The 26,713-nt window shown below is 41.6% G+C and overlaps 1 protein-coding gene across 8 annotated transcripts; it reads left to right on the top strand.

Annotated features, from left to right (window-relative positions):
- The first annotated feature begins 41 nt into the window (after nt 1-41).
- Nucleotides 42-26,713, top strand: LOC100114373 (kinesin 3D). 8 transcript variants are annotated; one of them, XM_031928520.2, is made up of 21 exons: nt 42-342; nt 508-635; nt 2,621-2,709; nt 4,789-4,960; nt 6,631-7,522; nt 10,242-10,311; nt 14,623-14,733; nt 15,416-15,532; nt 15,855-16,100; nt 16,405-16,577; nt 17,119-17,518; nt 17,975-18,250; nt 18,616-19,029; nt 19,444-19,641; nt 23,216-23,338; nt 23,759-23,860; nt 23,950-24,078; nt 24,163-24,744; nt 24,834-25,394; nt 25,490-25,759; nt 25,840-26,713. In XM_031928520.2, exons 5-21 carry the CDS (start codon nt 7,446-7,448, stop codon nt 26,083-26,085), a joined length of 4,095 nt encoding a protein of 1,364 aa, XP_031784380.1. In that variant the 5' UTR covers nt 42-342; nt 508-635; nt 2,621-2,709; nt 4,789-4,960; nt 6,631-7,445; the 3' UTR covers nt 26,086-26,713. The 8 variants fall into 8 exon arrangements, with proteins under 8 accessions (XP_031784380.1, XP_032454849.1, XP_031784381.1 ...); XM_032598958.1 differs by having other exon boundaries at nt 4,789-4,963; XM_031928521.2 differs by having other exon boundaries at nt 2,621-2,734; nt 23,953-24,078.

The following is a 26,713-nucleotide window of genomic DNA, read 5'->3' as shown; positions in this document are numbered from 1 at the left end:
GGTTGCCGACGAAGTGGCAGATCGATCGCAGAGGGCAGCACTTAGCTGGAATTCTCGCTAGTCGCTACAGTCTACACGCATATGTACTGGTCGTTTATCTCTTTTCAAAATCGTCCTTTGTTATTGCAGAGTGCATCAGTTGTTCAAGTTGTTGCATTCAACAAACAGCACACTGTCATGCTACGGAAGAAGACCCGAGTGAAAGGCGCGTTTTGGTTTGCTTTTTCAACCCCGCAGTGTGCCTCCGATCACAGTCACAGAGTAAATTAGAATTTCGAGGTGATGTCAGTACCTAAATCTGCAAGTATATCAATATCAGTCTTCGTCGAAGAAACGCAAAAGGTCGGTTGGTATTTCTTGCATGGCACTCGAAAGTGCAGCGGGTTTTGAGGTTATAAACGTAGTTATCAACACAAAGCGAGAACTGCAATCTTGTGATATGCCTATACAATCAACAAAGATAGTTTTATCAAATATTGATCGTATATTTTAACGATTTCTTCCTAGTATTGGGATCGCCTAAGAGATGTCAGCACAAGGCTTCGGAGACAGAGGCGAGGAAAGCAGGGAGCTAAGATTCAACAATAGAACCGCTAAGACGACACAGCTCAACCTCAAGTGCAGTTATATATGAAGTAATAAACGCTTTTGCAATCTTCTTTCTGATTTGACATTTTTCTGCGGATGCTGCACAAAGATAGCTCGATGAAACTTGTAATGCATTCTCGTTAGCTAGACTCTCTGATGTAACTATCGCTCTTTGCTTAGTCATTTGGAAAACTATAGCCAGCAAAGACTCATGAATTTGTATTATGATAATTTTGGTAAGCTTTATTGAACTAGTTTCTTTTTATTGCCTACATTTGGATAGTTGGACAAATTAAAAATTTTCAGTAGTAAAAAAAAATTAAACAATCGTAGGAATGTAGAAAGTGACCTTTGCTGGCTATACAGAAAAAAAGACAGCGACGACGGCAATATCGATGATAGGCATTCATTCTAGTTCCGACTTCCGGACAAAGGTGAGGCGTTTGCGCGCGCACGAGCCAGCGCAACGGTACACTCGCATTTGGCTTTGTCGGAAGTGCACGAATATCGTCTGAAGACGTGATCTTCCTTTCTTCACAGTTATCATCAGTCTATCTCGTGCCTTGCGAGATCGGCAGAGTGTGCTTCTGTATACATACATAAGCAGTGTGTATATGCGCATAAACCTACATCAGCAGAGGCGACGCTCAATACATCTTACATCACTAGGCGATCGGCCACATGAATCACTTCGCGAATATCGTATGACTTTGCACTTCAAGGTTTCGCTTTTACACATGGCTCGTTTAGCTGGCTGCAGCTCGCACTTCAATTGAAAATGATGCCCGTGACCCTGATATCGACACCCGCGCCCATACGTGCGCCACGTCTTTTAATTAATTTTTTTTTCAGGTAAACGAGCGGACTTTTTTACGCAGGCTTTTCGCTAAGACCGTTTGAAAGCAGCTAATGGTGTAGCCATATTTCGCTCGAGTTCTATAGTTGTAAAAAGTATACACATAATGTGCGCCGCCGAAGGACCCTGAGTTTAGAATCAGCAAATTAAAGTCAATTTTCAACCATTAATTTTACTGTTGTCTCACGTTCACGCACATCACAATAGCGGCAGCACATACGTCCAATATGTATATAAGACGGTTTTATTACATCTTCAGGTTCTTGAAATAACAATGTAGCTTTGAAACTGTTGTTCGTGTTCTCTATTTTTAGATTCATTCATCGCGCATTCTATTCAAAAGTTTCACCACGATTCTCATATTTGTTCGATTTTTTTTTCAAACAACAAGCGCCAACATGTGACGCATCTCGCCTCGCCTCAGAAAAAAGACTCTCATCGCACAATCAACATCGCCACTTCGTGCATTTTCCAATGTAAGCAAACTGCAGGTGAAGTCTGGAACAAAAGACACTTTATACCTTGCTCGATAAATCACCGCCGCGTGCGCGTCGTCATTTGGGAAAAAAGCTCCGTTTTCGTTTCGTAAGACGCACGGCGTTACGCAAGCGTAAAAAGCACAGCTCGCTAAACACGCTCCTTATCGGCTGAGTCGTCGTCACCGCAATCAAGATCGCTACCGTCTACGAGTTCGCATATCGAGTGAAGTCGTATGTGTGTGTATTTATATGCATATGTGTGTGTGTGTGTGTGTGTGTGTGGGTGTGTGTGTATATATATATATACACACACATCCCCCTATACGTATAAAAGCTCGATCGATGTCCTCGCTGCTTTCGGGGAGACGAGAGAGTTCGATTAAACCCTCAGGCGGTGAGACGTCACCGCATGGCCCTCGGCAGTGAGGAAGGAAAACTTGCTGCTGCTTCTCTTGACACTTGCGTTATATGGCATCGACGCGGCTTCGAGAATCTCATTTGAGGGATCGGTCCGATAGGCCTCGAACCGCGTCCATACTGTTTATCAGATGTATTCGAAGATTTGTAACCGCTGGGAGGACATAACTGTATATCAATCCGTTTACGCAATTTCGATACGGATCGAATGAACGGGATGAGGAAGGCCCGCGGCACGTTCCTCTTGACCTTGAGAAGTAATTTACATTTTCTTTTGCAGAATCTCCGATGTATCGGCGTGCTCAAACTACAACTATGCCATCACTACAGCTTGATTGTACGGTGCTCTTCACTTGAGTGTCTTTCGAAGTAAGAACAGTCATCCATTCATCAGGTACTAATAATAAAAATAGTGACTTCCTTCCAAGAAAAAAATCTTTCTCGAATACACTCAGCTTGCATACAAGAATCAACGCAGAGCTATCGATATAGTCATTTAAAAATCTTCTAGGTCGCATATGCGTCAGGCAAGGCGAAATACAAGACGCGTCGTTAGCCGTACTAGCGCGCCTGCGAATGCTTGCATTCACTCGTAGAGAAGTGAGAGATAAACACGAGGCATTGGCTCTATAACCTCGTTGCCAGAGAAAAATCTGTATATCCTCCATGCTTGGGCGAAGTACTACAAGCACCGTGATTGCACGCGAGGGAGAATTGTATAGGTATCGCGTGTATACCTGTATACTCATTGCCACTCGCAATGCACTCCAGTCCTCTCCGATTTCTGTTTTGTGCAGTCTCTTCGAGGCTCGCGCGACTTCGCGGCCCTTCATCTCTTTAATACTCTCTGAAACTATATTTCCTTGCAGCTTTTACCCTAAAGTACGCGGAAGCTTGCAATTTTGCTTTGGTGTGATTAATTCAGTGAATGTTTATACTATGGATCCCTCAACGGAAAATTGCATTCTCCTTTGACTCCAAGCACATAAAAAGTTTGTCGTCATTTTATTAACGCAAGAATTTTGAGTAGAAAGCCGGCAACGCAGTTATTTTCTTGGAAGAGTTCTGAAAAAATATGCAATTGGTCTGTCTCATTTTCAGTCGTTACGCTGCAGCTATATATAATGCGACACCATTACCTACAAACTCGCATACTACTCTCTCTTTCTCGCAGCCGAAACTGCACCTACGATACTTTCCAACTGCATCCGATCGCTGTACTGCTTCGTCATGCCGTACATTTTTACTTTCTTTCACCACTATCGCTCCATTCGCGCAAATAGTTCTTCCCTTCTATCCATATTCTCTATTTCTCTGCTCGCGGCCCCTGAAAACCGGCATTTTCCGGGATGCGCGCTTGATTCACCGCGCACATATATTTTCAAAACGCTGGGCGAGTTTGCAAAACCCGGAGGTGCAGTGGCCCTCGTTCGCTGCGCTCTATATAAATATAACAGCGCGACCAAGACGACGACTGCGGCGACTATAGCATCTCGCAACAGCGCGCTCCGGCTTCTGTTTCGTTTGACATACTTTCCGAATAGTGCGACTGGGGCCGCTTGCTCGCTCTTTTTCACCTATTATTAATTTGGACTGTGATGCTGCTTCGTTTTATAATCAATGCAGCATAACTTTCTAATCTAATTCAATCATTTGAATCGACCACTGCATCTTCGCATATTTTATATGCAAACAGTCGAGCTATCTATAATTTCGTTTTATGTACGCTCAATTCTCGGCAAAGCGACACTTCATCTTCCAAGAAACTTTTCCGTCTCATTTCCATCGACAGTATATACACTCGACTATATATTTGCAACAAGTCCACGCGTCGCGCGCAAGCGTGCACATTTCACTAATGGTCGCAAGAAAAAGCACAAAGTCCACAGCCCTCGTTCATTGACACCTGTTGCGTCGTTGCATCCAAGACTGCGGTTCATATTTTCCCCCTCGACGATCCCGGAACCCTCTAGTGCTCTAGTCTCCGGCGTCTATACACTCGGCCCACGCGATGCTCTCTGTGCCTACACGTTTCGAGCCAGAGCGAAAAATAACGCGGCGAATAGTCGTACTTGTCACATCGGCCGACTCGTTATCCGAGCCTCGTATCTGTGGTATGAATACAAGCTTGTCGTGTCGCCGACTCGACGTGACGATATAAATTGCGCAGGGCAAAAACGAGCCGCGCCGAACGAAAATAACCGCACAAAGGGTGAACGATGACAATGTTGATGCATCTGCGTATAGCATAGTGTCGAGAACAGCTTCATTGAGAAACTGTTAGAGCGTGTTTTGTGGTTAAATTAATTATCCTACTGTTTTGATTATCTCATCGCTAGTATAGCGAATTTGATAGAGAGCCGATTGTTCATTATTTACTTCAAGTCACGTTCTAATTATTTGTCATCCCTGACGTGCTGTAATTTGTAATTCAGACGTATTTTACAGGCCATCGCAAGAGACAGTGAACCCCTGGATCATCATTTTTCAACCAGCCTTAAATAATGCAATTGCCGCCGAAATCTCATTCCGATGCCATCCAGGATTAATCGTATCACAGCAGAACAACAGAATCAATATAAATCGGCGATGCAGTAGCTCGAAGCAAGAATACATAAAGGTGGTACGGCAGATCGTCTACTTGTAATTTAATAGACCAAGCCGAGCGCGAATTCCGAGGGCCGTGGTCGTGCATAATCCCATATTATAATTACGCTCGTCCCTGCTTAACCGCAAAATTCTGCCGAGTTGCGTGGGCGGCTCTTTTGCGTCTTCGCCAGCCGCGCAGCTGCTCGCTGCCGGTGTAAAATTAACGCGAAACTCTGATACTCGAGGCTCTCGGATGGAGAGGTTTGAATTTTTGAAGTTTACGCGGGCATGATGGGTAGAGCGATTGTTTGATGAAAAGGAAGACGGGTCCAGTGTTACGACGTAAAGTGCTTTTGTTTAATTTGCAACTTGTTAACGAGCGAGTAGTCACGAGTTCGATCGAACTTTTAGATAGCAAGAAAGACCATCGGCTCGACCGTTTTGTAAAAGCTTTCACAACAATTCTGTGGATCCCCTCTACTTTTATTTATAAATCTTTGAGTGTATATTAAAACATTCAAGTCAAAAACAAAAGATTTAAAAACGATACGAGAATGCATTCTATTTGTATCTTCAAAATTATAGGCTATAAATTAAATGAATCAAACTCTTTTAATCAAACGGCCAAGCAATGCGTAGCGGCAATTACGCAAATCGGACTCGTCGAAAAGCGTCAGCTCGACTGCAGAGTAGGTACCGACAAATGTCATTTGCTTCTAAGCCGGCTGATCCTATTTGTCCGTCTTTCCGCGGCTAAATTCAAACCTCCAGCAATCGAATAGAATTTTATTACAAACTTAATCCCTCGATTACGCGAGAACGTTGATAATCGCGCGCTCCATAACGGCGCACGTTAAACTTCATACGACGAGCCAAAGCGGTCATTCTCATTAGAAACTCGTGTCCGCGGGACGGAACGTCGAATAAGCGTTGCAGAACGACGGCCAGCGCGCGCGGAGTCAATAAACCGCCGGAGACAAAAGCTTTCTGCTAGCGCACGGGCCGTCGCCGTATTTTTTTTTTCGCGTATAGAAAGGCACCTCTCTGCATCCAGTGGACGTGTATTATAATCCTACTCGCGTGACTGTTGCGCGATGCATCATGATGGGAGAGAAGGAAAACCTCGCAGAGGCGCGGAACCAGTTTGCGCTCATCTCGCTCGACTTTCCGTCTTTGTGCGGGTGACTCTTACGCGCGCACGAGAGCTTATGAAGATTCGAAAATTGAATTTGAAACGAGTCGATGAGTCAACCCGCGGCTCCTTTGTGTACCGCAACGTCTAGTGTTGTTATTTATAATATCTTATTGTATTTATCTCTTTGTTGTGCTCGCGCAAAAGTTCTCCGTGTTTCATAATAAGCTTCGCTATTTCAGAATCCAGTATTTTTTCTATGAATTAACTCCAAAGAAAGATTTCGTAATAGCTAACAGTCTCACGTACGAATCATTTTTATCAAACCCTGCGCATTTTCCACTTTATTGTCATTATTATAGGATGCATTTCTTCTTGAGCGCTCGAGCAATAACAACAATTCTCTCTGCTTGCATCGTTGTACAAGCTAGCAGCCGCATAATCGTCTGTTTACCCAGACACCCCAGTACATCGAGTCACAGAATGAATGCTGTCGATGATATGCCTCGTGAAGAAGAAAAAGACAATCTAAGTTAAACTAGCATCTCACATTCTTCTTCTGCTTTCAGATAACAGCAAGCTGGACTGACCGGCTTCCTCTTCCCTAATACAACAGCGGTCTAATACAAAAGCAGGAGAGCATTAGCTTCACAGCGATATCAGCTAAACACGCTGTACATATACGACGAACAGCACACTGCACTCCAGCCGATGAAAGAACGGAGCGCGCGCTAGCCTGCTATATAGTATAGGTATCTTACAAAACGAAATATAAACCAGACGGGCTGAGAACGCATGCGCGCCACGGGACTTTTCCTCTCGACGCTGCTGCCGTGTGCGACTTCGGCCTATCGCCATCAGTAGTCGCTGTACTCGCAGCCCAGTAGTCGCCTTTCACGCCGGTGCAGTGTGTCAGTTCCCGAGCCAAAAGACGAACAATAACAGCAGCAGCCGCAGCGGTGCGCGCGTTCTCAGCCAGTGCACTAACAGTGTCGTGCGGGTGCGGCCTCGAAGTGTTCAAGTCTCTAGAGAAGGTGATACCAGTGTCGATTGCTGGAACATGCTTTCTGGCGCAGCGACGACGACCAGGACAACGGCCGCTGCTACGCCGTGCTGCGCCGCGCTGCTGCTGATCATGGGCGGCGAGCCCTCGGCACCTGGCCGAACGATCGGGCAACTGCAACAGTGCGCCCAGAGGATCACGCTCCGGCGACTACTCGCCTAGGAGAAGAGCTCTGTCCGTGCCCCTGCTAGCGAGAGTCCTAGAAGTTTCGAGGAACGCAACGGGAGCGAGCGAGACAGAGACAGGGAGAGGGGAAGTGAGAGAGGAGAGAGAGAAAGAGAGTGAGAGAGAGGACAGGAAGCAGGGCCGCTTTAAAGGCCCATGCGCGCCGACGAGATCACTGCTGCTGCCATGGCTTCGGTTAAAGTGGCTGTGAGGGTTCGACCCTTTAACAAAAGGTTGGTGTCTTTTGCTTCTTCCACTTGACACTTGCGCGTACTCTCGTCTCTGCTTTTCGATGTTGCATTTTCGTACGATCGCCTACGGCAGTGCTCCAAATGCAAGCGTGAATTTTTTGGAGCACACAATGATAATATCCGCAGCTACGTGCAGCTGACCGATCGAACACGAGATTTGCGTTATACGTTGTACTTCTTGCACGAAGCCTTTTGTATTCTGTTTACCTATTCAACGTGCTTGTCAGTTCTTTCGACATTATTGATTACTCACAAGTTTTCTCGTTACATTGTTTCCAAGATGCTTCGTAATATATCCCAAAAAAATTCACCGCTTGATTCGGCTTTTTTCGACCCGTTTCAATTGTTTATTGACATTCTCAAAATAACATCTCTTTTTTACTCTTGAGAATTGGACCTACAGATATATGTATGGTCTGTTGAGAGAAAGGCTTTTACGTAAAAATTAAATAATTGGAATTTCGATAACGACCATCAAGTGCTCTGCGAAATCTGTACCCATGGCAAAATATAGGTATTATAGGCTCAGCGTGGCTGTTATACAATTCAGTGCTGTCCAATAATTTACTTGGCGTACAGTAAAATTTACGGTTTTTTCTTGATGCGGACAGTTAAATTTATATGATACATCTAAAAATTGTCTGCATCCTAACATGTGCGTTTCATTTTTTGTTTTAAATACAGTTATACATATTTTTATGCGCGTTTGCATTTTTTAAATGAGCATTGTTGAAGATAAAAATGTGTCGCAATGAGACTTACGTCGCGTATGCATATTAAGTGAAGATTCTATTTTTGTGGTAACTTTGAAACTGATTGCACTTTTTCTCTGCCGTAGAGCAAAGCGTCTTTTTGATATGTAATGTTAATTAAAATTAATCAAGTCAGCGTGTTTGTAAACTATTGAGCGTCATATTTTGAAATTGCTTCTCCATACAAGATAAACAGCCAGACACTATGTCAATTAAGATACGGTTTTTTTTACGCGAGTTTGTAAACAAATGTATTACACTTCTTCCACTCGATTGAACAATAACGCAGAGAAATTTATATTCATCACAGTTAAAATTAAACGTTTATACCTGTTTCATCTTTTTCATAAATCAGATATATAAATACATTAATTGTTAAGTGATTTTTCAGACTCTCTGTCTGGGTACGTGCGTCAATAACCGATTCGCGCCCGAGGTCGTTACTGTCAAAAGATTCGCGTAATCCACTCGTTGGAACACCTGCCGACTCTCTGTCTGTCGTAGCAATTAATTTTGTGCAGTGCCGTGTACAACTACGCAAGACTGTAGGTCTCGAATCGACAACGAAGAGACCGACCCCTTCGTCGGGCGTCAATTCTCGCGTTTCATTCAACCGGGAGCGAACTGCCGATGCCGCATATATATATACACACATACACACACATACACACACATACACACACACACGTATACGTTTCTGGTCGTATAGCCCGTAGCTGTATATGTTAAAGAGGAACGGAGGCGACGTGAAGCGACGGCGAACGCTGGAATGTAACGGATGTACAGTCCGTTATTGCAGTTTTCTTGTTTTATCCGGCTTGGAAATAAAGCAAGCAAATGCGCGATGCACGCGAAACGCTCTTTCATGCCTCCAATTTCGGGAAATATATTTCTTATTTCGACGCTCGCACGATTTAACGTGATTGAGAGACTTTAATTCGCTCAGCTTTAAATGGGAGAACGCTGGCGAGTCTATATACGGAATGTTAATAGACGTAACAGTTTACTATAAGACTGCGATTCTTACATAAGTTTTTTTTTCAATTCGCCATTCACCCAATATTATTTTTTTCTTTCTACAAGTAAATTAAAAGTATTTTCATCAAACATTATAATTCTATGTATGTTTCCTGAACCTCGTGTTAATGGTTGGCCTCAATAATTAGTTTGGTGAATGAAAGAGGATCTGTCATATCAACTTTTACTCATCGATAATAGTTTTGACATTTCAAAAAAATAATCTAATTAGTCTAATGAGTTGACAAAAAAAAATGCAATGCAATGTGCATTTAAATTTTAAAGAAAAGCAAATTATGCTGTTTTAAGTACTTCACAAATTCAAACTGGATAAAGGTTGATTCTTTTCTACTCTACAGATGAGCTGTATGCTAAGCTCTTATTCCTTTCTGTGCTAATCGCTAGCGAAAAATTTTATTTGCACTATGAAGTAAGAATACACCTACAGTACACAATAATGCAGCCAGAGTTAATGGTATACACGCAAGAGTTAGATTGAAAGAACAAAAGGAAAAGTCCGTTGAAAGGTGTAAAATGTGGGACTGATTCCTTACTGCAATTGCTTATTAATTTTTTGCTTCTACATTCTTACTCGGGAACTGGAATGTATGCACATTCATAAATAAGTCTAAAAATAATGCAACATCAAATCAACTAATGAAACATCAATCAATGGCGAATTGCGGCTCTAAATCACAGTGATTTTTCTGCTTTCAAATACAACATCTAATATCAAACAGGTCAAAATCCGAGAGAAAGTTTTTTCACCTCGTGTATACGTATACACAAACCGCAAACTATTCAGCGCTGGCTTTAATAGCCGTAACATATGTTCAAATTCTAAACAAATCCTCGAGCTTTATAACAATTATTAAAAAATAATAATAATAAATAAACATGTGCGTGTATTCATTGTTCTGTTGTCATTGCAGGGAGTTGGCGATGAACGCGAAGCTTGTCGTACAGATGGATGGCAAGCGGACTCGGATCTTCAATACGAAGGTAGCGTATATCTAGAGATTCAGAAGAATGCTTTCGCAACACTTTCGTTTCGACGACGGTGCCGCGCCATCGAACGCCATGTACGGAAGTATTTTGTACGCGCAAAACGAGTCTTACACAGGCTGCGTGATGCGTCGCCCCGAGAAAATGATCCTTGCGATTTTATCCAGAGTCGGCGGCCTGTCATTATAAGTCCCGTTTTAGAGATCTAGTCTGGTGAAATTCGAGTATTTTTCTTAGTCGAACAGGAGTAGCTCAAGCGCGCGCGAGCACGGGTTTGTGATTTTTGACGCCTCTATCAATTACGGAGATAATTAATTTGTGCGAGTGGGCGAGCGCGCCTATCTGGAGAAAGTTCATGAAAATAAGTATCATATGTTTTAATTTATAAAGTCGCTTGCGTCGTGACAAGATAATTACATTTTTCGCATGAGTTCGGCTACTGGCTTTAAGCGAAAAAATCAGGAGTTGGAAAATTCTTTCATTCAAAAGTGCAGAATATATTAAAAACGTGAAAAGGTAGGCGCCGAAAAGACTTGGCAACACACTCGAACGCTACTGCTGCACGCAGTGAGACATAAATCTCGGGTCATATAAGACGTAATCCCGTACTATTGAGGGACTCCGCGCGTTGAGATATATATCTGACTTTCACGGGCTTAAAAAAATCTCTCAGTCCGCCAAAGTCACGGTATCTTTTCATATGTTTTCTTCTGCCTTAATAGCGCAAGAAAATTTCGTTCCGTGATAAAAATAAAGGAAAACGGGTTAAGTCATTGCTTACGCAACGTTGAGTCGAAAATGACGAAAATTCACTTGAGTCGTAATAACTTTTCGCGAGAAAATGGATTTATCGCTTTCTATGTTGAAGAAACAAAACCATCGACACCGATATTTTCTGAAACGAAAATTTTTAACTTATCGGAGAACTTAAACTCTAATAATAACGACCACTCGTTCTTGGAATGCAAACGTGGAACAAAGCAGGCCGCAAAAGTTCACAAAAACGACATCTCCTGTACACAACGATATCGAACGGAAAAACCAAACGCAGCCTTGATCTCTCCTATCCCCGAAATAATGCTGAAAACTGCCCGCGAAAGCCCAACAGCCTTGCGCTGCAGCTATAAGCGTTGTGCAATCTAAAAATTTCTGCGCCCTCGCACCGCTCGCCAAGGTTTCCACACTGGTCGGCGCGCACGCGCGCGTGTATACGTACAAAATATCGCGTTTGCCGCTGGCCGTTAGCAAATTTCATGCCACGCTTATATATACAACACGGACACTCGCCGCGCTTTTTTTTCTAAGACCGGCGCGAAGCGATAGGTCTGCGCGAGCGCGCGAGTCGTACAAGAACGCAGCCGTAAAATCGTTCGCGCGGCTGCTGCGAGTTAGATCATTATAAAGAGCTGACGGTTATTTCCACGGATTTCCGCAGGCAAGCGTGACGCCCGACCCGCTTTACTCCAGTTCCCGCTACTTTTTTCTCCGTCCGTTTTTTCCTCCGTCGAAAACTAAAAGGGTGCTCTTCTCTGAAATAAGTGAGCCGCAGGCTTAAGCGATGAGTCGCGATGCTATCGTTCTGTAAATCAATTGTACAATCTAGAGGATGATTTTGCGTTGCCATTCGTATCGGCGGTGTATTTCGTCCTCGCGACCTTGTATGGATTTTCGTGATTTCCAGTACCGCAGAATCGTCTAGACGCGAAGGCCAGATTTTTCTCTCTTTCTGTTCAGCCTCGTTCGTGTCCTGCTGCTGTGGCTGACAACGTCGCTACGCCGCAGTTTTTATGCAAAAAACGTCGGCAGAGATTGGGAAGCTTCCGTGAACGGGGATATAATGCCGTTCACTGCGTTTCGCGGATACACGAGATTCCTGTTTATCGGCTTCAGAAATAGGCCTCTAAATAGACTTGGAAACGTGTTTGCTCTTTTGGCTTGCTGGCGGCTGTCTGAGAGTTATAGCTGAAGTTTGCGATAAAGCTGAATGATTCCTATAAACAAGTTAACACGAGAAAACGGATCCGCGTAATTGATTTTATATTGTCTGGAATAGCACGTAAACAAAAAGTAGGCAGTAGCGTAGGTTTTTTCATTTTTATCCCACTATATGATGCATATGTTTCTTAAAAATCTATAGAGAAGTTAAGTAATGATTTTTTAAACGTGTGTATTCAAATGAGTATGCAAATTCAGATGCATTAATTAGAATATAAAAACGTGCTAAACTTAAGTATACCTCTGTGCGTCGATATTTCTTGCAAAAGTTAAAGATGTCTATCCCTAACCACTGCTCTATACGAGTACATAATTATAGAACAGATTATCAAACAAACAGAAACACAAATTTTCATAGTTGTTTGGCATTATACAAGCAATATAGAAATGTTAAATCGAGCAAGAGACGTTGCTGTCGACGTGCCGAAAAAAGAGTAATAGCTTGATCAATATTGAATATCGGAAAATTCAATGAGCTATAAATTTTAAACACTGCTAAAGCCAACCGATGCATATTAGTATATAAACGAGCAGGCTAGAATAATGATCCGACGTATGAAAAAGTAATGAATAAAATCATATCAACTTTAAAACTACAGCACAAGAACATTGACACACTGTAGATCAGAGCAGTAAATTGAAAAAGAACGAGTAATTATACTAAATATAATGTCTCTCCTGTACTTCTAATGGAGCGGTTATTTATGAAGAAAAGACCTGTGCACTATACTATAGCACGATAAATCATCCATTCTAATCTTCGAGCGCCGGCGGGTCTTGACCTCCAGATGCTCTCAGAGAAAAGAACGCCCATATAGAGAGAAAGTAGAAAGGATACGCGGACGCTAGTAGCCCACACAGCTGAAAAGAAAGAAAAAAACATGAGCGGACGAAATGAAGAGAGATACCCACGCACGCATATAATATATCGATGCCGCGAGCACTTTCCAACCTAGAGCTAATCCTTCGCGCACGACGATCAGCTGATCAGATCTAAGAGACAAGCGACGGGCTCGCCGGCCGCACGCGGCTAAGTAGAAAAACGCTGCTCCTCCCACTCTGTGTAATTCCAATTAAAGTCGAGGAGCTTTTCGCGCACGTGCCCGAGAGCGACTGTACGTCGCGGCATCGTGCTGTGTTATGCACACGTGTGCATAGTAGGCGCATATATGCATCGCATGAGAACGCGCCATCGATTGCTTGCCTCGCTACTTAGAAGCAAAAGTCTGCCAAGCCGTAATTAGGAGCGTCTTATGCGCCGCTGCCGGCCTCTCTCGCATACACCGTATAGCTCGTTCGCACGTCTGCATCGGCTGTACCTATGCACGTATAATAGGAAAGTGCTACTTGCACTTGTATAACGAGATCGAAAAAATCACAGGCGCGCACGTGCAGCACGCACCGAGCTCCTTAGTGGCGACGCCTCGTCGTCGTCTCCGATCACGAGATCTTTTTTCGTATACGTACGTACGTACGTTGTCTATCTTTTGCAATGGCTGCGAGCTCGTCTAGACGTTAGGAGCCTCCGGTTCGCCTTTGTTTTTTCCCCAACGGCGCGAGCCGCCCACTGCCGAGTTTAGAGGTCGTGCAAAGAGGATAATACGAGTGCTTGAATCGCGCCCAAGAAAATCGCGCGCGCGGGACGGAGAAGTTTGTTTTGGAGTGTGACGCGCGCTTTCTCTGGAAGTTTGTGTGTACACTTTGGGGAATATCTTTTGCGACCAAGTGAATATACGCTTGGAGGAACTAATTAAATCGAGGAAACACTTTGCTCCGATGTCAAAAAGATGTAGTAGACTGCGTCTTCTGCTACGAAATAGTACTCAAAGTTAGACTAAAACCTGGCGCGAAGGAGGTCCAAACTATTACACCATCGAACAGTCTATGGAAAACTTACCGCTTCCTCTTTATCTCTAAGCCTGCTTGTATTTCAAAACGTGCACACAATGCGCCTGTTTATTCAAACTTTTTATTCCGCGATTTGCCGCACGGCTAACGCACACGATCACACACGCCTAGCGACGATCGAGGAGCTTCCTATTATGGCAGGACGTGCGCCGTCTAAACTCCTGACATCACGTATACGTGATTCAACTGTGATGCGTGGCGATACGTCGCGTGGGTGTACAATGTATCATTGCAACTTGGACGAATGCGCGGAGATAAAATTCACGCCCCTGCGCAACGAAATGAATGAATCGCTCAATCCGGCGAAACTCTAATATTTCGCGAGGTCGCGCGGTATTTGTATACTCTGTATTTGTTTGCGCTGCGGTTTCCATCTAAAATTAACTTTTTTTTTTTCGATTTCAGACGCCGGGCAGCGCTCGGGACATCGACAGAGAGAAGTACAAGGATTTCACCTTCGATCACTCGTACTGGTCTTTCGATGACACCGACGAGAATTACGCGTCGCAAGAGGAGGTAAATATGGATTGCTTATTTCTGGATATTTACATTATTCCTTTCATTTCATTGCCTGGATACTTCATCTAATTAATTGAGGAAAAATCAATATTGAATTAGAGTGCACCGGCGTTTGCCGCATGTGAAAGTAAGACCGGAAAAGCTGATTAGCCTCATCTCGCAGTACTGATCTTCGGTCTTCCGCGATGCTATCTGTTAATTATTAGAACGATCGTTAAGAAAATTCGAAAAAATCGAAAATCTAGATAATAATGCTGTTAGTACAATTATGATATTTTTATTTCTATTATCAAGCAGAGATTTCAATTGAAAAATTGAATTTTTTAAACTTCATTCTTGATCCTAACGTTGTAAAGGACACTGCGTTCTGTTTTTACTACGTGATTTCAATCAGGAAATGCGCGTTATAGGAATACGAATAACGGCCGAACTCATAAGTATTAATTCGGCGAATGTTCGTGTCTAGTTGCCGTCGTGAATGGAATAAAATGAAAGGTGATATAGCTATAGCCAGTTGCTGCGGTATTAATATGCCTATAAAGCCTCGTAGCACTTTATGGTCGTGAATTATACGTTGTACCGTAATCCCGCACTGACAATAGGTCCCTCGAATCATTGAACTTGAAGCGCAGATGTGTGTATGAGTATATGTATTTTCTCATTCGTATTATTATTCTAGGTCTTTTACGATCTCGGAACGGAAGTTATAGAAAGTGCCTTTGAAGGATACAATGCCTGCGTCTTCGCTTACGGACAAACGGGTTCCGGAAAGACTTTTACGATGATGGGCTCGCCTGTAAGTATTTTTTAATTCCCCTTCGCGTATTATTTATCCAAAAGCTTGAGTTACGTAAGATCACTTGGTTTGAAATTCGAACGAATATTTCCGTGCTAGAAATACTCGAAAACTTTGAATGAAATGATGCATGCGCACTTGCTGTCTCTATATCACTTTATGTATACTGACATCGATCGCAAACATCTTTCTGTATACGTATAATGCTACTCAGCAGTGCAGCAAACGTAGTCTATATTACTTTTGGATTATTATCAAGCTAGTAAACAGCTTTTTGCCCGTTATATAATGTATACTACATCTTACTTTATTCGATTAACAGGAATCCCAGGGGCTGATACCGCGCATCTGTAAGACGTTATTCGCGCGGATGGCGGCGGGCAAGGAGAGCGGTGCGTCCTACAGGACCGAAGTCTCCTTTCTCGAGATACACAACGAGCGAGTGCGCGATCTCCTTAGACCCGATCAGACGATGTCGCATTCGCTCCGGGTCAGGGAGCATCCAAAGAGAGGTCCTTATGTTCAGGACCTGTCCAACCACCTAGTCTACGATTATTCGGATATTCAGGTACAGAGCAGCGAACTTCGTTTTATTTACAACCCGATATTAATGTTTAAGTCCTGCATGTCATGTAGTGCGATCATTTTCCGAAGATCGCAGGTAATTTGTTAGTTTTCGAAATGCCTGAAATTTTTCTACGTATATTTGACGAGAGTAATTTCTTTGCAAACAACTGGGCGGGTGACTCATACTGACGCGCACAAAAATACACGCGAACTCTCGACCGGCGCGGGACTAATGGAAAATCGTTGTGGCGAGGCCAAAATCAATATCCTCATCATGGAAAATTATGGATTTGGCTAATTTTCAGGAATGCATGGTTAGAGGAAACACGCACAGGACTACGGCCAGCACAAATATGAACGACGTCAGTAGTCGGAGTCACGCCATTTTTACGATAACCTTCGTACAGGCCGGCTTCAACGAGAACAACATGCCATCCGAGACGGTGTCTAAGGTGCATCTCGTCGACTTGGCTGGCAGGTAAATTGAGCGAGTTCCTTGTACCCTACCTTGCCGCAGAATTTATGTAGCTCTGTTCGTGCCTACGACCGACTTCGCACGTACCAAAATATTAAAAAAAAACTGAAACTCATTTACAAAACAATAAGTCTAAATTACTTTGATGCTAATTTATTCAAAATTTATTCACAATTTTAACATGTATTCGCGTCATGTGCTATGTAACTGTTAACATATTTACTGTTTTAATTTATACTTAAACGAAGTACAAATTTATGAGCAAAATAAATTCGCCAATCATACGTATTTTGTTTTTATCACTTAACATGTATATATTTAAATAATAGGGTTAATGGTATTTTGCTCTTGCCAACCCGATATCGTGGCTGCTGAAAACTTATTTCTCACTATAAACTATTTACGTCGATCCTTGACACATATCGAAAGGTTATTTGTTTTCACCAAGTTTCCCGAGAATTGTTGAGCTATGGTGTATTATATCTTTATGACTGTGGAATACCATGATTATATTTCTGTGTTTTTTTTTGTAATTCTATAACAGTGAAAGAGCCAACGCAACTGGTGCGACCGGCCAGCGTCTCAAAGAAGGTGCGCACATCAACAAATCCCTGGTGACCCTGGGCTCGGTGATATCGGCTCTCGCAGAGCTCAGCTCAACCGATTCGAATTGCTCAAGGCGCAGCATCTTTATACCATATCGTGATAGTGTCTTAACGTGGTTACTCAAAGACTCGCTAGGCGGCAATTCCAAAACGATCATGATTGCAGCGATAAGTCCAGCGGATTGCAACTATGGAGAAACACTAAGCACACTGAGGTATGCGAATCGTGCGAAGAATATTATCAACAAACCAACGATCAACGAAGATCCGAACGTTAAGTTGATCAGAGAGCTTAGAGAAGAGATTCAAAAGCTTAAGTCGCTCATAGGCAAAGATGTTGTAAGTATTGTTATTTTTATCAGCGATAAAACGAGCGCGAAACTATAAGGGTATTCGATAATTTCGAAGAGTGTCGTGGAATATGTTATCGACTAAACTGCAGAAGACCAAAGTATAATTTTGCAAGTCATAGATAAATGGTTTCCTTTATTGCGGAATAATGTGAATGATTCAGGAAAGATAAAAGGAAGCTCATTATCGCTGGAGAAGATTGAGGAAAACAAAAATTGCAATTCTGAAATAATCTTTCAATGTTCTGTTAACACTTAAATATAATTTAGGATCCGAATAATTTTCATGAATGATCCCCAAAAGAATTAATTTTGCGTTGCAAATTTTTGAGACCTATATCGATGAACGTTTGCTCAGCGCACGTATTTTCAAGAAAAACGTCGATATTTTGTTAATAAAATATCAGGATTATCAGTAAATACAACCTACTGATTTATTTTACAGAGCACCGAACGACCACTACTCGCCCAGATATACGAGAAGCAAGAGCAAGAGAAAGTGCTGACTGAAGAATGGGCAGAGAAATGGCGCGAGACGCAAAAAATTTTATCGGAACAGCGTGCCCTGGGCCTACGTAAGAGCGGCGTTGGCGTCGTACTCGACTCGGAGATGCCTCACCTCGTTGGAATTGACGATGATCTTCTTAGTACCGGTGTAACCCTTTACCATCTAAAGGAGGGCAGGACACTTGTTGGGACTGAGGATGCAGTAACGACGCAGGTTAGATTATGTTTGTTTTTCTTTAAACATTAGACAAATCCTTTTTTGTATCAAGCATAAAATATTGATGGTTGTTTCAAATTCGTTTTTATTTGAATTAACTATTGTATAAAAATGGAAAATATGCTACAATAAAATTTTAATTCCCACAAATCATATAAAAGGTAGGCAGGGCCATTTAATATAATTTTATTTACTACGTGTTTAAAGCTGTACCTTCTTTCTTCATATTTAGTTCGTCTCAAAGATTCAAGTGTATAAAGAACTTAAAAATACATTACACGATTATTTCAACATATACTCGATTGGAATTTTTATTCAATTATTTGAAGTGTATTATTTACTAATACGTAACAAACTTTTAGGATATCGTGCTTACGGGCGTGGACGTCGAGCCGGAACACTGCGTCGTGGAACTAGAAGGAGGTACCGCGACTTTACACCCCTTATCTCCCCACTGTTGGATCAACACCGCCCAAGTAGATAAACCAACACGGCTCTCGCAGGGCTGTATCATCCTGCTTGGTCGCAACAACATGTTCCGCTATAACGACCCAGTAGAAGCAGCGAAACTGCGTAAGGAAGGTGGCCTCGGCAATGGCAACCTTCAGTCGACGGTGGTCAATCTATCGAGGCTATCGCTGCTCAGTTGGAGCGTTTCGGATCTTCACGTCTCCAGTTCCAGCGACAACCTGTTGAACTCTAGTGAGGATCTGAGAGCCATTGAAGAATTGGAGCAGCAAAAAGCCGCGCTCATTAAGGAGAAAGAAGACTTTAAGGTAAGACTAATTTCTGTTTCTCACCTATAGCTTTGCTTTTAAATCTTTTGTCCAAGTGCACTGGAGGTTATTTCGACGGATTTCAGAAATAACAGAATCTTTATTAAAAGCACAAATTATTTTAGTAATTTACTCAAATAAATTCGGGCCCTTGTTTGCTTGAAGTAAATTGAATGAATATTCATAAGTATGCCCGGAATGCTTTGATGCACTAAATTAAAATCTACGGCATTTGGTTTCAACGAAAAACTTTAATTACCATAAAGCCGTACGATATCAGGGCTCCGTCTTGAAGCTCCGCCTTCAAAATAAAAATTTCGATTCCTTGAGAATTTGCCAAAACGCTAATAGCTGAAATGAGAAAAGGAAAAGAAAGACAATGCGCCATGCGCGTCCTTGTGTTACTTTGTGCAGCGGGAACAGGAAGAACGCGAAGAGCGTTGGGCTGCACGACGCGAAGCCCTGGAGGAGGCCCAGCGGGAACTGGAGCGCGAATGGGGCGCCCAGTGGCGCGAATGGGCTGAGGGCATAGCCGCCCTCGAGCGCCGACAACGTGAGCTCCGCCAGCGACGCCAGCTGCTCGAACAAGAACGCCGCGACGAGATGACCCAAGTAAGTGATGACTCGGATCCGCCGACCGCTACCGCTCCGCATTTAGACGTTATATCGGTCAAGCACCAGTTTTACCTGATCCTCGTCGCACTTGGGGTACTGATCTGTCTCTCCGGCAATATCATCATCTACTCGCACGTCTGCCCGTTGGACATGTGACCCGCGCGCGCTCACATTCTTTTCCTTCATTTCTCTTATCACTTTCGTTCCCCAGTTCTCTTGTTATGTTTCTCTTCATTTTAATGGGATTTAACAACATTGTTTTGTAGACTGACCGTGAGGTTTTGTGTTCCGAGCCATTGTCAGAAATTTGATCGAAAATTGGTGGGGACAGTTGCAAGGTTTTTACTGAAATTAGATTTTTTCAAAAGATTTTTGGTATATTGTAATGTAAATAACGAGTCAATAATAAATATTTATGAGGTCAATTGAATGTCGTAGGACGTTTTTAAAATTAATGGCATGAAATTTTTTTAAAAAGACTAATAAGGTGACGGTTAGTGATGACGTAAAACCAGAGTATTCGGGATGACTGGATCATCTACTAGGTTTTACTTTTAAAACTTGACGAAGATGTACAGAAAAGATTTTACATTTTAATCAAGTCGTATGTGTACAAGGTATACAAAGTTATAACCGCCTTATAATATATGACGATTCTATTTAAAGTGATTGTAGAAGATGGCTATATCAAAACATGCTCACTAACAGAACCATTTACCGTCTTTACAATATCAATGTTGCGATAACGGGATTAAAACAAAAATTGTGGCATATCTATATATCTTGATAATGTTAAACTTGACGGAAACTAATTAAACGACACAACTTGCTAGCATCGTTGGTTTGGTCAATTTAAACGCATTACGTAACCCAATGAGAGTCTTAGTTGTTTATTAAACATTCATTATAACGCTGCACATGCTAGCTAATATAAAGATGGACTGATATTTTATCGTTATATTTGTAACAAATTTTCGTAAATTGATTTATCATTCTTTGCAAACGAGATACCAAATCTTGGAATTGTTATTGTAAAACGAATATCTATGTGTAAAAATGTATGAAATTAACTGATCGACCGAGAAATTATTTTTAACCCTTCGGGCCGCTGTTCAAAACGTATGAAGTCAAATTATTTATTAATAAATTTAAAGATGCGTTTTTTCAATAAGAGAAAACGTTTAATATATACTCACGTTGAATAATTATGCATTTAACAGATTTTATATAATTATTTTCAAAACTGAATACGATTCAATCGAATAGCTTTGAAATATTTTTTGTAATAGTTGTAGAAAACGAACTTGTTTGTATATAGTAAAGTCTGTAAAGTGATTAACTCTAAGGCTTCCTTAAACGAATATTAAACTCAATATAGAATGTATTTTTATAATGTTTAGTAGGTGACATTAAATGAATTAAACTCAGAAGTACGTTATTCATATAAGAATGACGCTTGTAGTACACAAAAAGCAAAGTTTTTAAAAAAAGACTAAAGTTCCGTTCTGCAACGTACGTGATCGCGCGAAGACCTTTCTTTTTACCTAGTTTTAGTATTTTTAGAGAAAGAGGGTATTAACGATGACGTGCCTCTAACTGCCATTAACGCTTGTTCGAGAAGGCGATGGTACTGCCGGACATTTCATATGAGAGACACGCGTGTTACAATATTCCAAGGAATGTTAATTATAAACGACAAGCAAGTTGACTGTGTACCGATTTTAAAAATGAAACTCGATATGTAAATATAGAACGTACTCGTCTTGTAGAAAATGTTCATGGGTTTGTTATGCGAGAAGAAAAATTGTTATTATTATTATTATTATTATTATTATTAATTATATTACTATTATTATTATTATTAATATTATTATATACACACACATATATATTTACATACACTATATATATATACAAATATACTGTTGATTAATAAATTTTTTCCTATGAAAATTGGCCTTGGTTGAAAATTTTTATATACGTTCACGTATACTTTTTGGTGTATATATTCTCACGGTGCCCTTTGTTTCTGAATTTTTTTTATTTCTGTAGTAGCTAACATAGTGATTGTTTGCATCGACAGGACGTGAAAATCACCTGTTCACTGGCTGAATAATGATCTGACTTGTATTTTTTTATTTTCGCCGTTATTTATTTATTTTTTTTTTTTTGGCAATTTAAAATCAAAAAAATAATTCTGAGTTAAATATAGTAAATCGACATACTGATCAATGTAAAAAAAATCATTTCGAGTAAACTACTGCAAACATCAGAACACGAACGTTTGTAAATAAAGGTAAGGCATGCATCGAAGACTGTTAATGTGCATAATAAATCGTATGAACAGCAAATAAAACATTAATCTTTCTATATACACGTAGCATTATTTAGTCGGTAACAGATGACTTACATGTATCCTTTTTTTTTAGTAGTCAATAACTCACTTTTTATTTTCCTTAATCGATACTACTTCAGACGTTCTTATTACGTTCAATTTATCCGACAAGCCCTATTAGTAATCTATTTGTTTTTATAACGATAATATACACGTCCATCGCATAATCAACTTGACTATACGATTTTCGTTTAACAAACTCAAAGACTCATCGACTGAGCACGCTTTGTACTTAACTTATAACATATCTTATTTACCGTTAAATATCTCGTTCATTCTCTCCTCCAACTTGTCTCTTGTGCTGTGTAGACACTGGACACACACGACTGACCAACGAAATCATTTATATTATCACCTAACGATCATTGCGAAAAATTATACGCCTGATGAGAAAACAAAAATATTTCCGAACAATAACAAAACACGAAATAACGTACAATTTGAAAAATATAATGAAAGGGAAGTGGCAGCGAGGCGTCCGTCGCTCTTGCGCAAGTCTTGCAGGTAAGGCGCCAAGCTATGCGAATAAATTTGTTGCAACTTTTTTTTAAGCGTATATCTTTAACTTGAGAAACCTCCTCGGCGCACTTCGCACCTACTTGGTTTGCTATGCATAGAAGGGCCATTGTTTGTAGAAAGGTCTTCATTTGTCGCGATTACGTCCTATGGTTATCGTTTCACTACGATTGCTGCTTGTTAATGTCATATACAATTATTATAATTCACGATAAGACTTTTCTGCGTGCAATGAATACGCGGTAGCATGCTTGATCGAATCATTTGATCACACGTGTGTGCTTGCAACAAATGATTTTAAATAATTTACGTTTTCCTTTTCATTTCAGTCACTTTACATTCTTTTAGTTTGGTTTAGAGATTACAGCAGCATATAGTGCACACCTGACGATCTTAAAATGTTCTGTTTCCATTTTTATTTGAAATCCAAAGAAGCATCGAAATGCGTTGCGTGTAAGACTGCGCTCATCTCGTCTCTTATTTTTATCCATTTTTCTTATTATTATTACTATTATTATTATTATTATTATTATTATTATTATTATTATTATTATTATTACCATTATTATTATTCATCCCCTATTACCTCGTAGTTTACTTTTACCTCTCCTCAGTTTTGTTTTATTTTTTATTTTAACGCATCGGTATGTGTGTGGCTAGGTAGAAAGTTTGTGTAGGGAAGTCGCCTCTCTTCGCACCACTCTGCAGTCCAAGCATCGTCAGTTCCAAGAGTTCATGAACGTACAAAATCGCAGGGAGCGACAGCGCCGCATCTCGGAGCAGGTAACGTGCGCAAGCATTTTTATATTCTTCCTCCCTTTCTTTATTTTCATTGTAGAAGCCCGTCGACGACGATTGATCGGGAAGCGATTTTCTTGAGTTCGAAGAAGAAATCGTTTTCCATGTGTACATTCAGTTGGTCTTGAATATTTATACATACCTATATACATGCGTACACGTTTGGTCAGTAAAATTTATTGTTTTGCCTATAGCTTTCATGTCGTATATGCACAACTTTTGAGGGGATACCCCTAAGTATCGTAGAACTTTGTATTGCAAGGCGGCTTTAAAAATTTTCGCGGCTATATGCAATGATGAGTATGACACTATACTTATCGAGACTCGGCGCCGGCAGTTACGACTCCGAAAACCTTGTATCAGTTCAAGAAGTATAATCAAAGGCTTAATTTTCGTTTTTTGCAGACCGACGAAGGCGCGGGAAGCGATGGCAGTTTACCGGAATCCTGGTCCAGTTTCAACGAGGACAAGTCGGTTGATGCCATGAAGAAGTTCGTCAGCAACAACGTTAGTAGAATATGTTATATAAGTATACGTGCACTCTTTTCTCAGCTCTTATTTAAACGCTCTGTTTCGTTTTCATTTCTTTTTCTCAGAAGGAGCTCGCAGCGCTAGAACTCGAACTGCAGAACAAAATGCGGACCCTGAACGAGCGTCAGAGCAAAATCGACAAAATGGACGAGGAGCTAACAGATCTCACGGAAAGACAGAAGGAAATCAGCAGCGTGAGTATCGTCATGCTTTCGTTGCTAACATCTATGATTAAATAATTAAAAGGATGAAATATAAATAAAAATAAACAATTGCAGCTGGAGCAAGAGGGCATCACCGACAAGAAAATCCTACTGGCGGCTCGTTCGCAGGAGCAGCTCGAGGAGATACTGCGGCGCAAGCGGAGCCTGTCCCTGAACCTGAAACGTGCCCTGCCGGCCTCTCCGGGTGGCCGGTCCTCGAGCAGCGGCGATGCCAGTAGCGACGACATGCTCTCGAGCACGGATCAGCTGCGGTTCTCGCAGAACGGCAGCAGTCTCCAAGAAGACGACGAGAACCACAACCGCAAGCGCAAGATCGCCGCGGCCCTCAACCTCATGTACCCCGAGCTCATCACCAGCTCCATCGACACGGTCGAGACCTTTCACACCGCGGCTGCTGACTCGCCGGAAGTACAGTTTCCCGAACTCGAGGCTAAAACTGCTACTACCACTGCTTCTAGTAGCACCACAGAGAAGACTGCGGAGAAGCCGAAGATGCAGGAGGAACAAAACGAGGACAGTAAGAGCGACAATGATTTGGACTTTAAAACCTCGATCGACGAGATCAGGGTCTTTCAAAGAGCCGTTGGCGAGACCAATCATAACGGAGCAGATGGCAATTTCACTAGCAGTGCGGAGGTACTTGTTCGTTTGATTGTATTGCATCGGGCTGATGTTAATTTCAAGAAGAATTTTTCTCAAATCTCTTCTTTTCTCTCTTCTTGCAGTTGTCTGAAAAGCAAGCTTGCAACGGCACTGCTGAGACCAACGGTGTCACACAGCTGGAGTCTTCCGTAGACGAGTCGTTGCTGGAAAGCAGTCAGACGATGAAGCGGCTGAACCAAAAGATCACCCGCCAGCGCGCTCTCGTGATGAAGTGCCTGGAAGCGAGTCCACCCTCCAAGGACGAGCTGAACCGCCAGATAGCCGCGTTACAGGACCTCCAACGGCAACAGATCGAGCTCGAAGTCTCACTGCTCGAACAGGAGCGTAAGTCCAATGGGCAACTTGCTGAAGAGCCGCCTACCATTGTACCCCCGCCAGTCGTCAACGACGACAGCGACAAAGTGTCGAGGATCTCAGAACAGACGTGCAACGGAGACGCGGAGATGAGAAGACCATCCGGCTTGGAACAAAGTTCCTCTATTTGCAACAGTACCATGAGTCTGTCTAACTCTGTAACAAGATCGCATCTCAGGTCCAGGCAGTCGAATGATGAGGATGACAAGTCAAGGCGGATCGCGGCGAGAGTTCCACAGACTAGAGGCTACTCATCGGTTTATCTCACGGTAAGATATCCAATTAATTTGATTTCATTTTTTTATTCGTATCATAAAATCATTTTTCATTAAGTTTTATTAATGCTGTTATCGTAAATCTTTAGAGTCAAAATCGAGGTGAACGTCTAACAAGTCCTTATGCTCTGACGATAACGCGATCCTTGCCATCGTTAATAGCGAATGATAGCGATGGTGACAGCGTGATTAACATGATCATCAGCGTGCCATCGTACGTCATACGCGGCGCTGGTACCTCGAGTCACTACGAATACGAAGTACGTGTCATTGCTGCAGATGACAGTTGGACCTTGCTGCGTAGGTACAGAAGATTTCGAGAACTGTATGTCTCGATGCGCCAAAAGTACGGCAGTAAGGTGAGAATTTTATTATTTGGATAATACTGGAATGTCAAGAAATACTAATAAATGATACTGATTGTAAACTGTGACTGCAGGTATCCGGTATTCGCTTCCCACCTCGACAGGTATTTGCCAGGTACGAGATGATTGCGCGTCAACGTCGGAAGCGCCTTGAGGAATACCTCCGTCGTCTTATTCAAGTCTGCTCGGAACTGCCTAATTGCGAACCACTCTACAAGTTCAAGGGTAATTTGAGCAACATCGACAAGCAATCGTTGCTTGAATTTAGTTCATTCTTCCGTCGAGGCACTTTCGAAAGCAGCAAATACGGCACTAGTTAGGATTATAAAATAATTAAAGTTTGGCGTGCGATATTTTTTTGAATTTTTTACAGCGCTTGCAATATGAATAAACAGGAGGCACGTTCTCTCTATTGTGTGTATCATAGTCGTTGTCTCAAGAAAAAATTTCTGGAGATTGCCGAAGCACGAGTAATGTATACCAAAGGTGATGCAAACGAGTAGGCGAGAACAAAAAGTGCTTGACTTGTCTGCTCTGGTGGAAATGTGGTTTTCATTTTTATTTAATTCAACTAAAGCAGTTGAACGTTTTTTTTATTCAAACATTCAATATTGGCCGCCATTTTCTTCAGATATTGGAATTGGAATTCATTGCACTAATTCAACAATTTTTACTAAAATATTATTGATACTTTGTATACATTATAGTACTCATGATTAATACATTATAAGTAATTTACTAAAATATTTAATTTCACAATAAGTACATATATCATTAATACTTTTATTAAGATTATGATACATTTTTCAGTTTTAAAAGCTAACAATTTCTTGCTAGAAAATATGTTTCCACTAGGGTTGTAAACGAATTTAATAAGCGATAGAGCGATAAGGAATAAATAGAAATACCTCGAAAAGGCTTTAACCCAATAAATAGTTTTTTTTTTAA

Source organism: Nasonia vitripennis, chromosome 4, assembly GCF_009193385.2.
Source record: "Nasonia vitripennis strain AsymCx chromosome 4, Nvit_psr_1.1, whole genome shotgun sequence".
Classification (NCBI taxonomy): domain Eukaryota; kingdom Metazoa; phylum Arthropoda; class Insecta; order Hymenoptera; family Pteromalidae; genus Nasonia; species Nasonia vitripennis.
The sequence above is the reverse complement of the archived record's forward strand: the minus strand, read 5'-3'. Positions and strand labels throughout refer to the sequence as shown.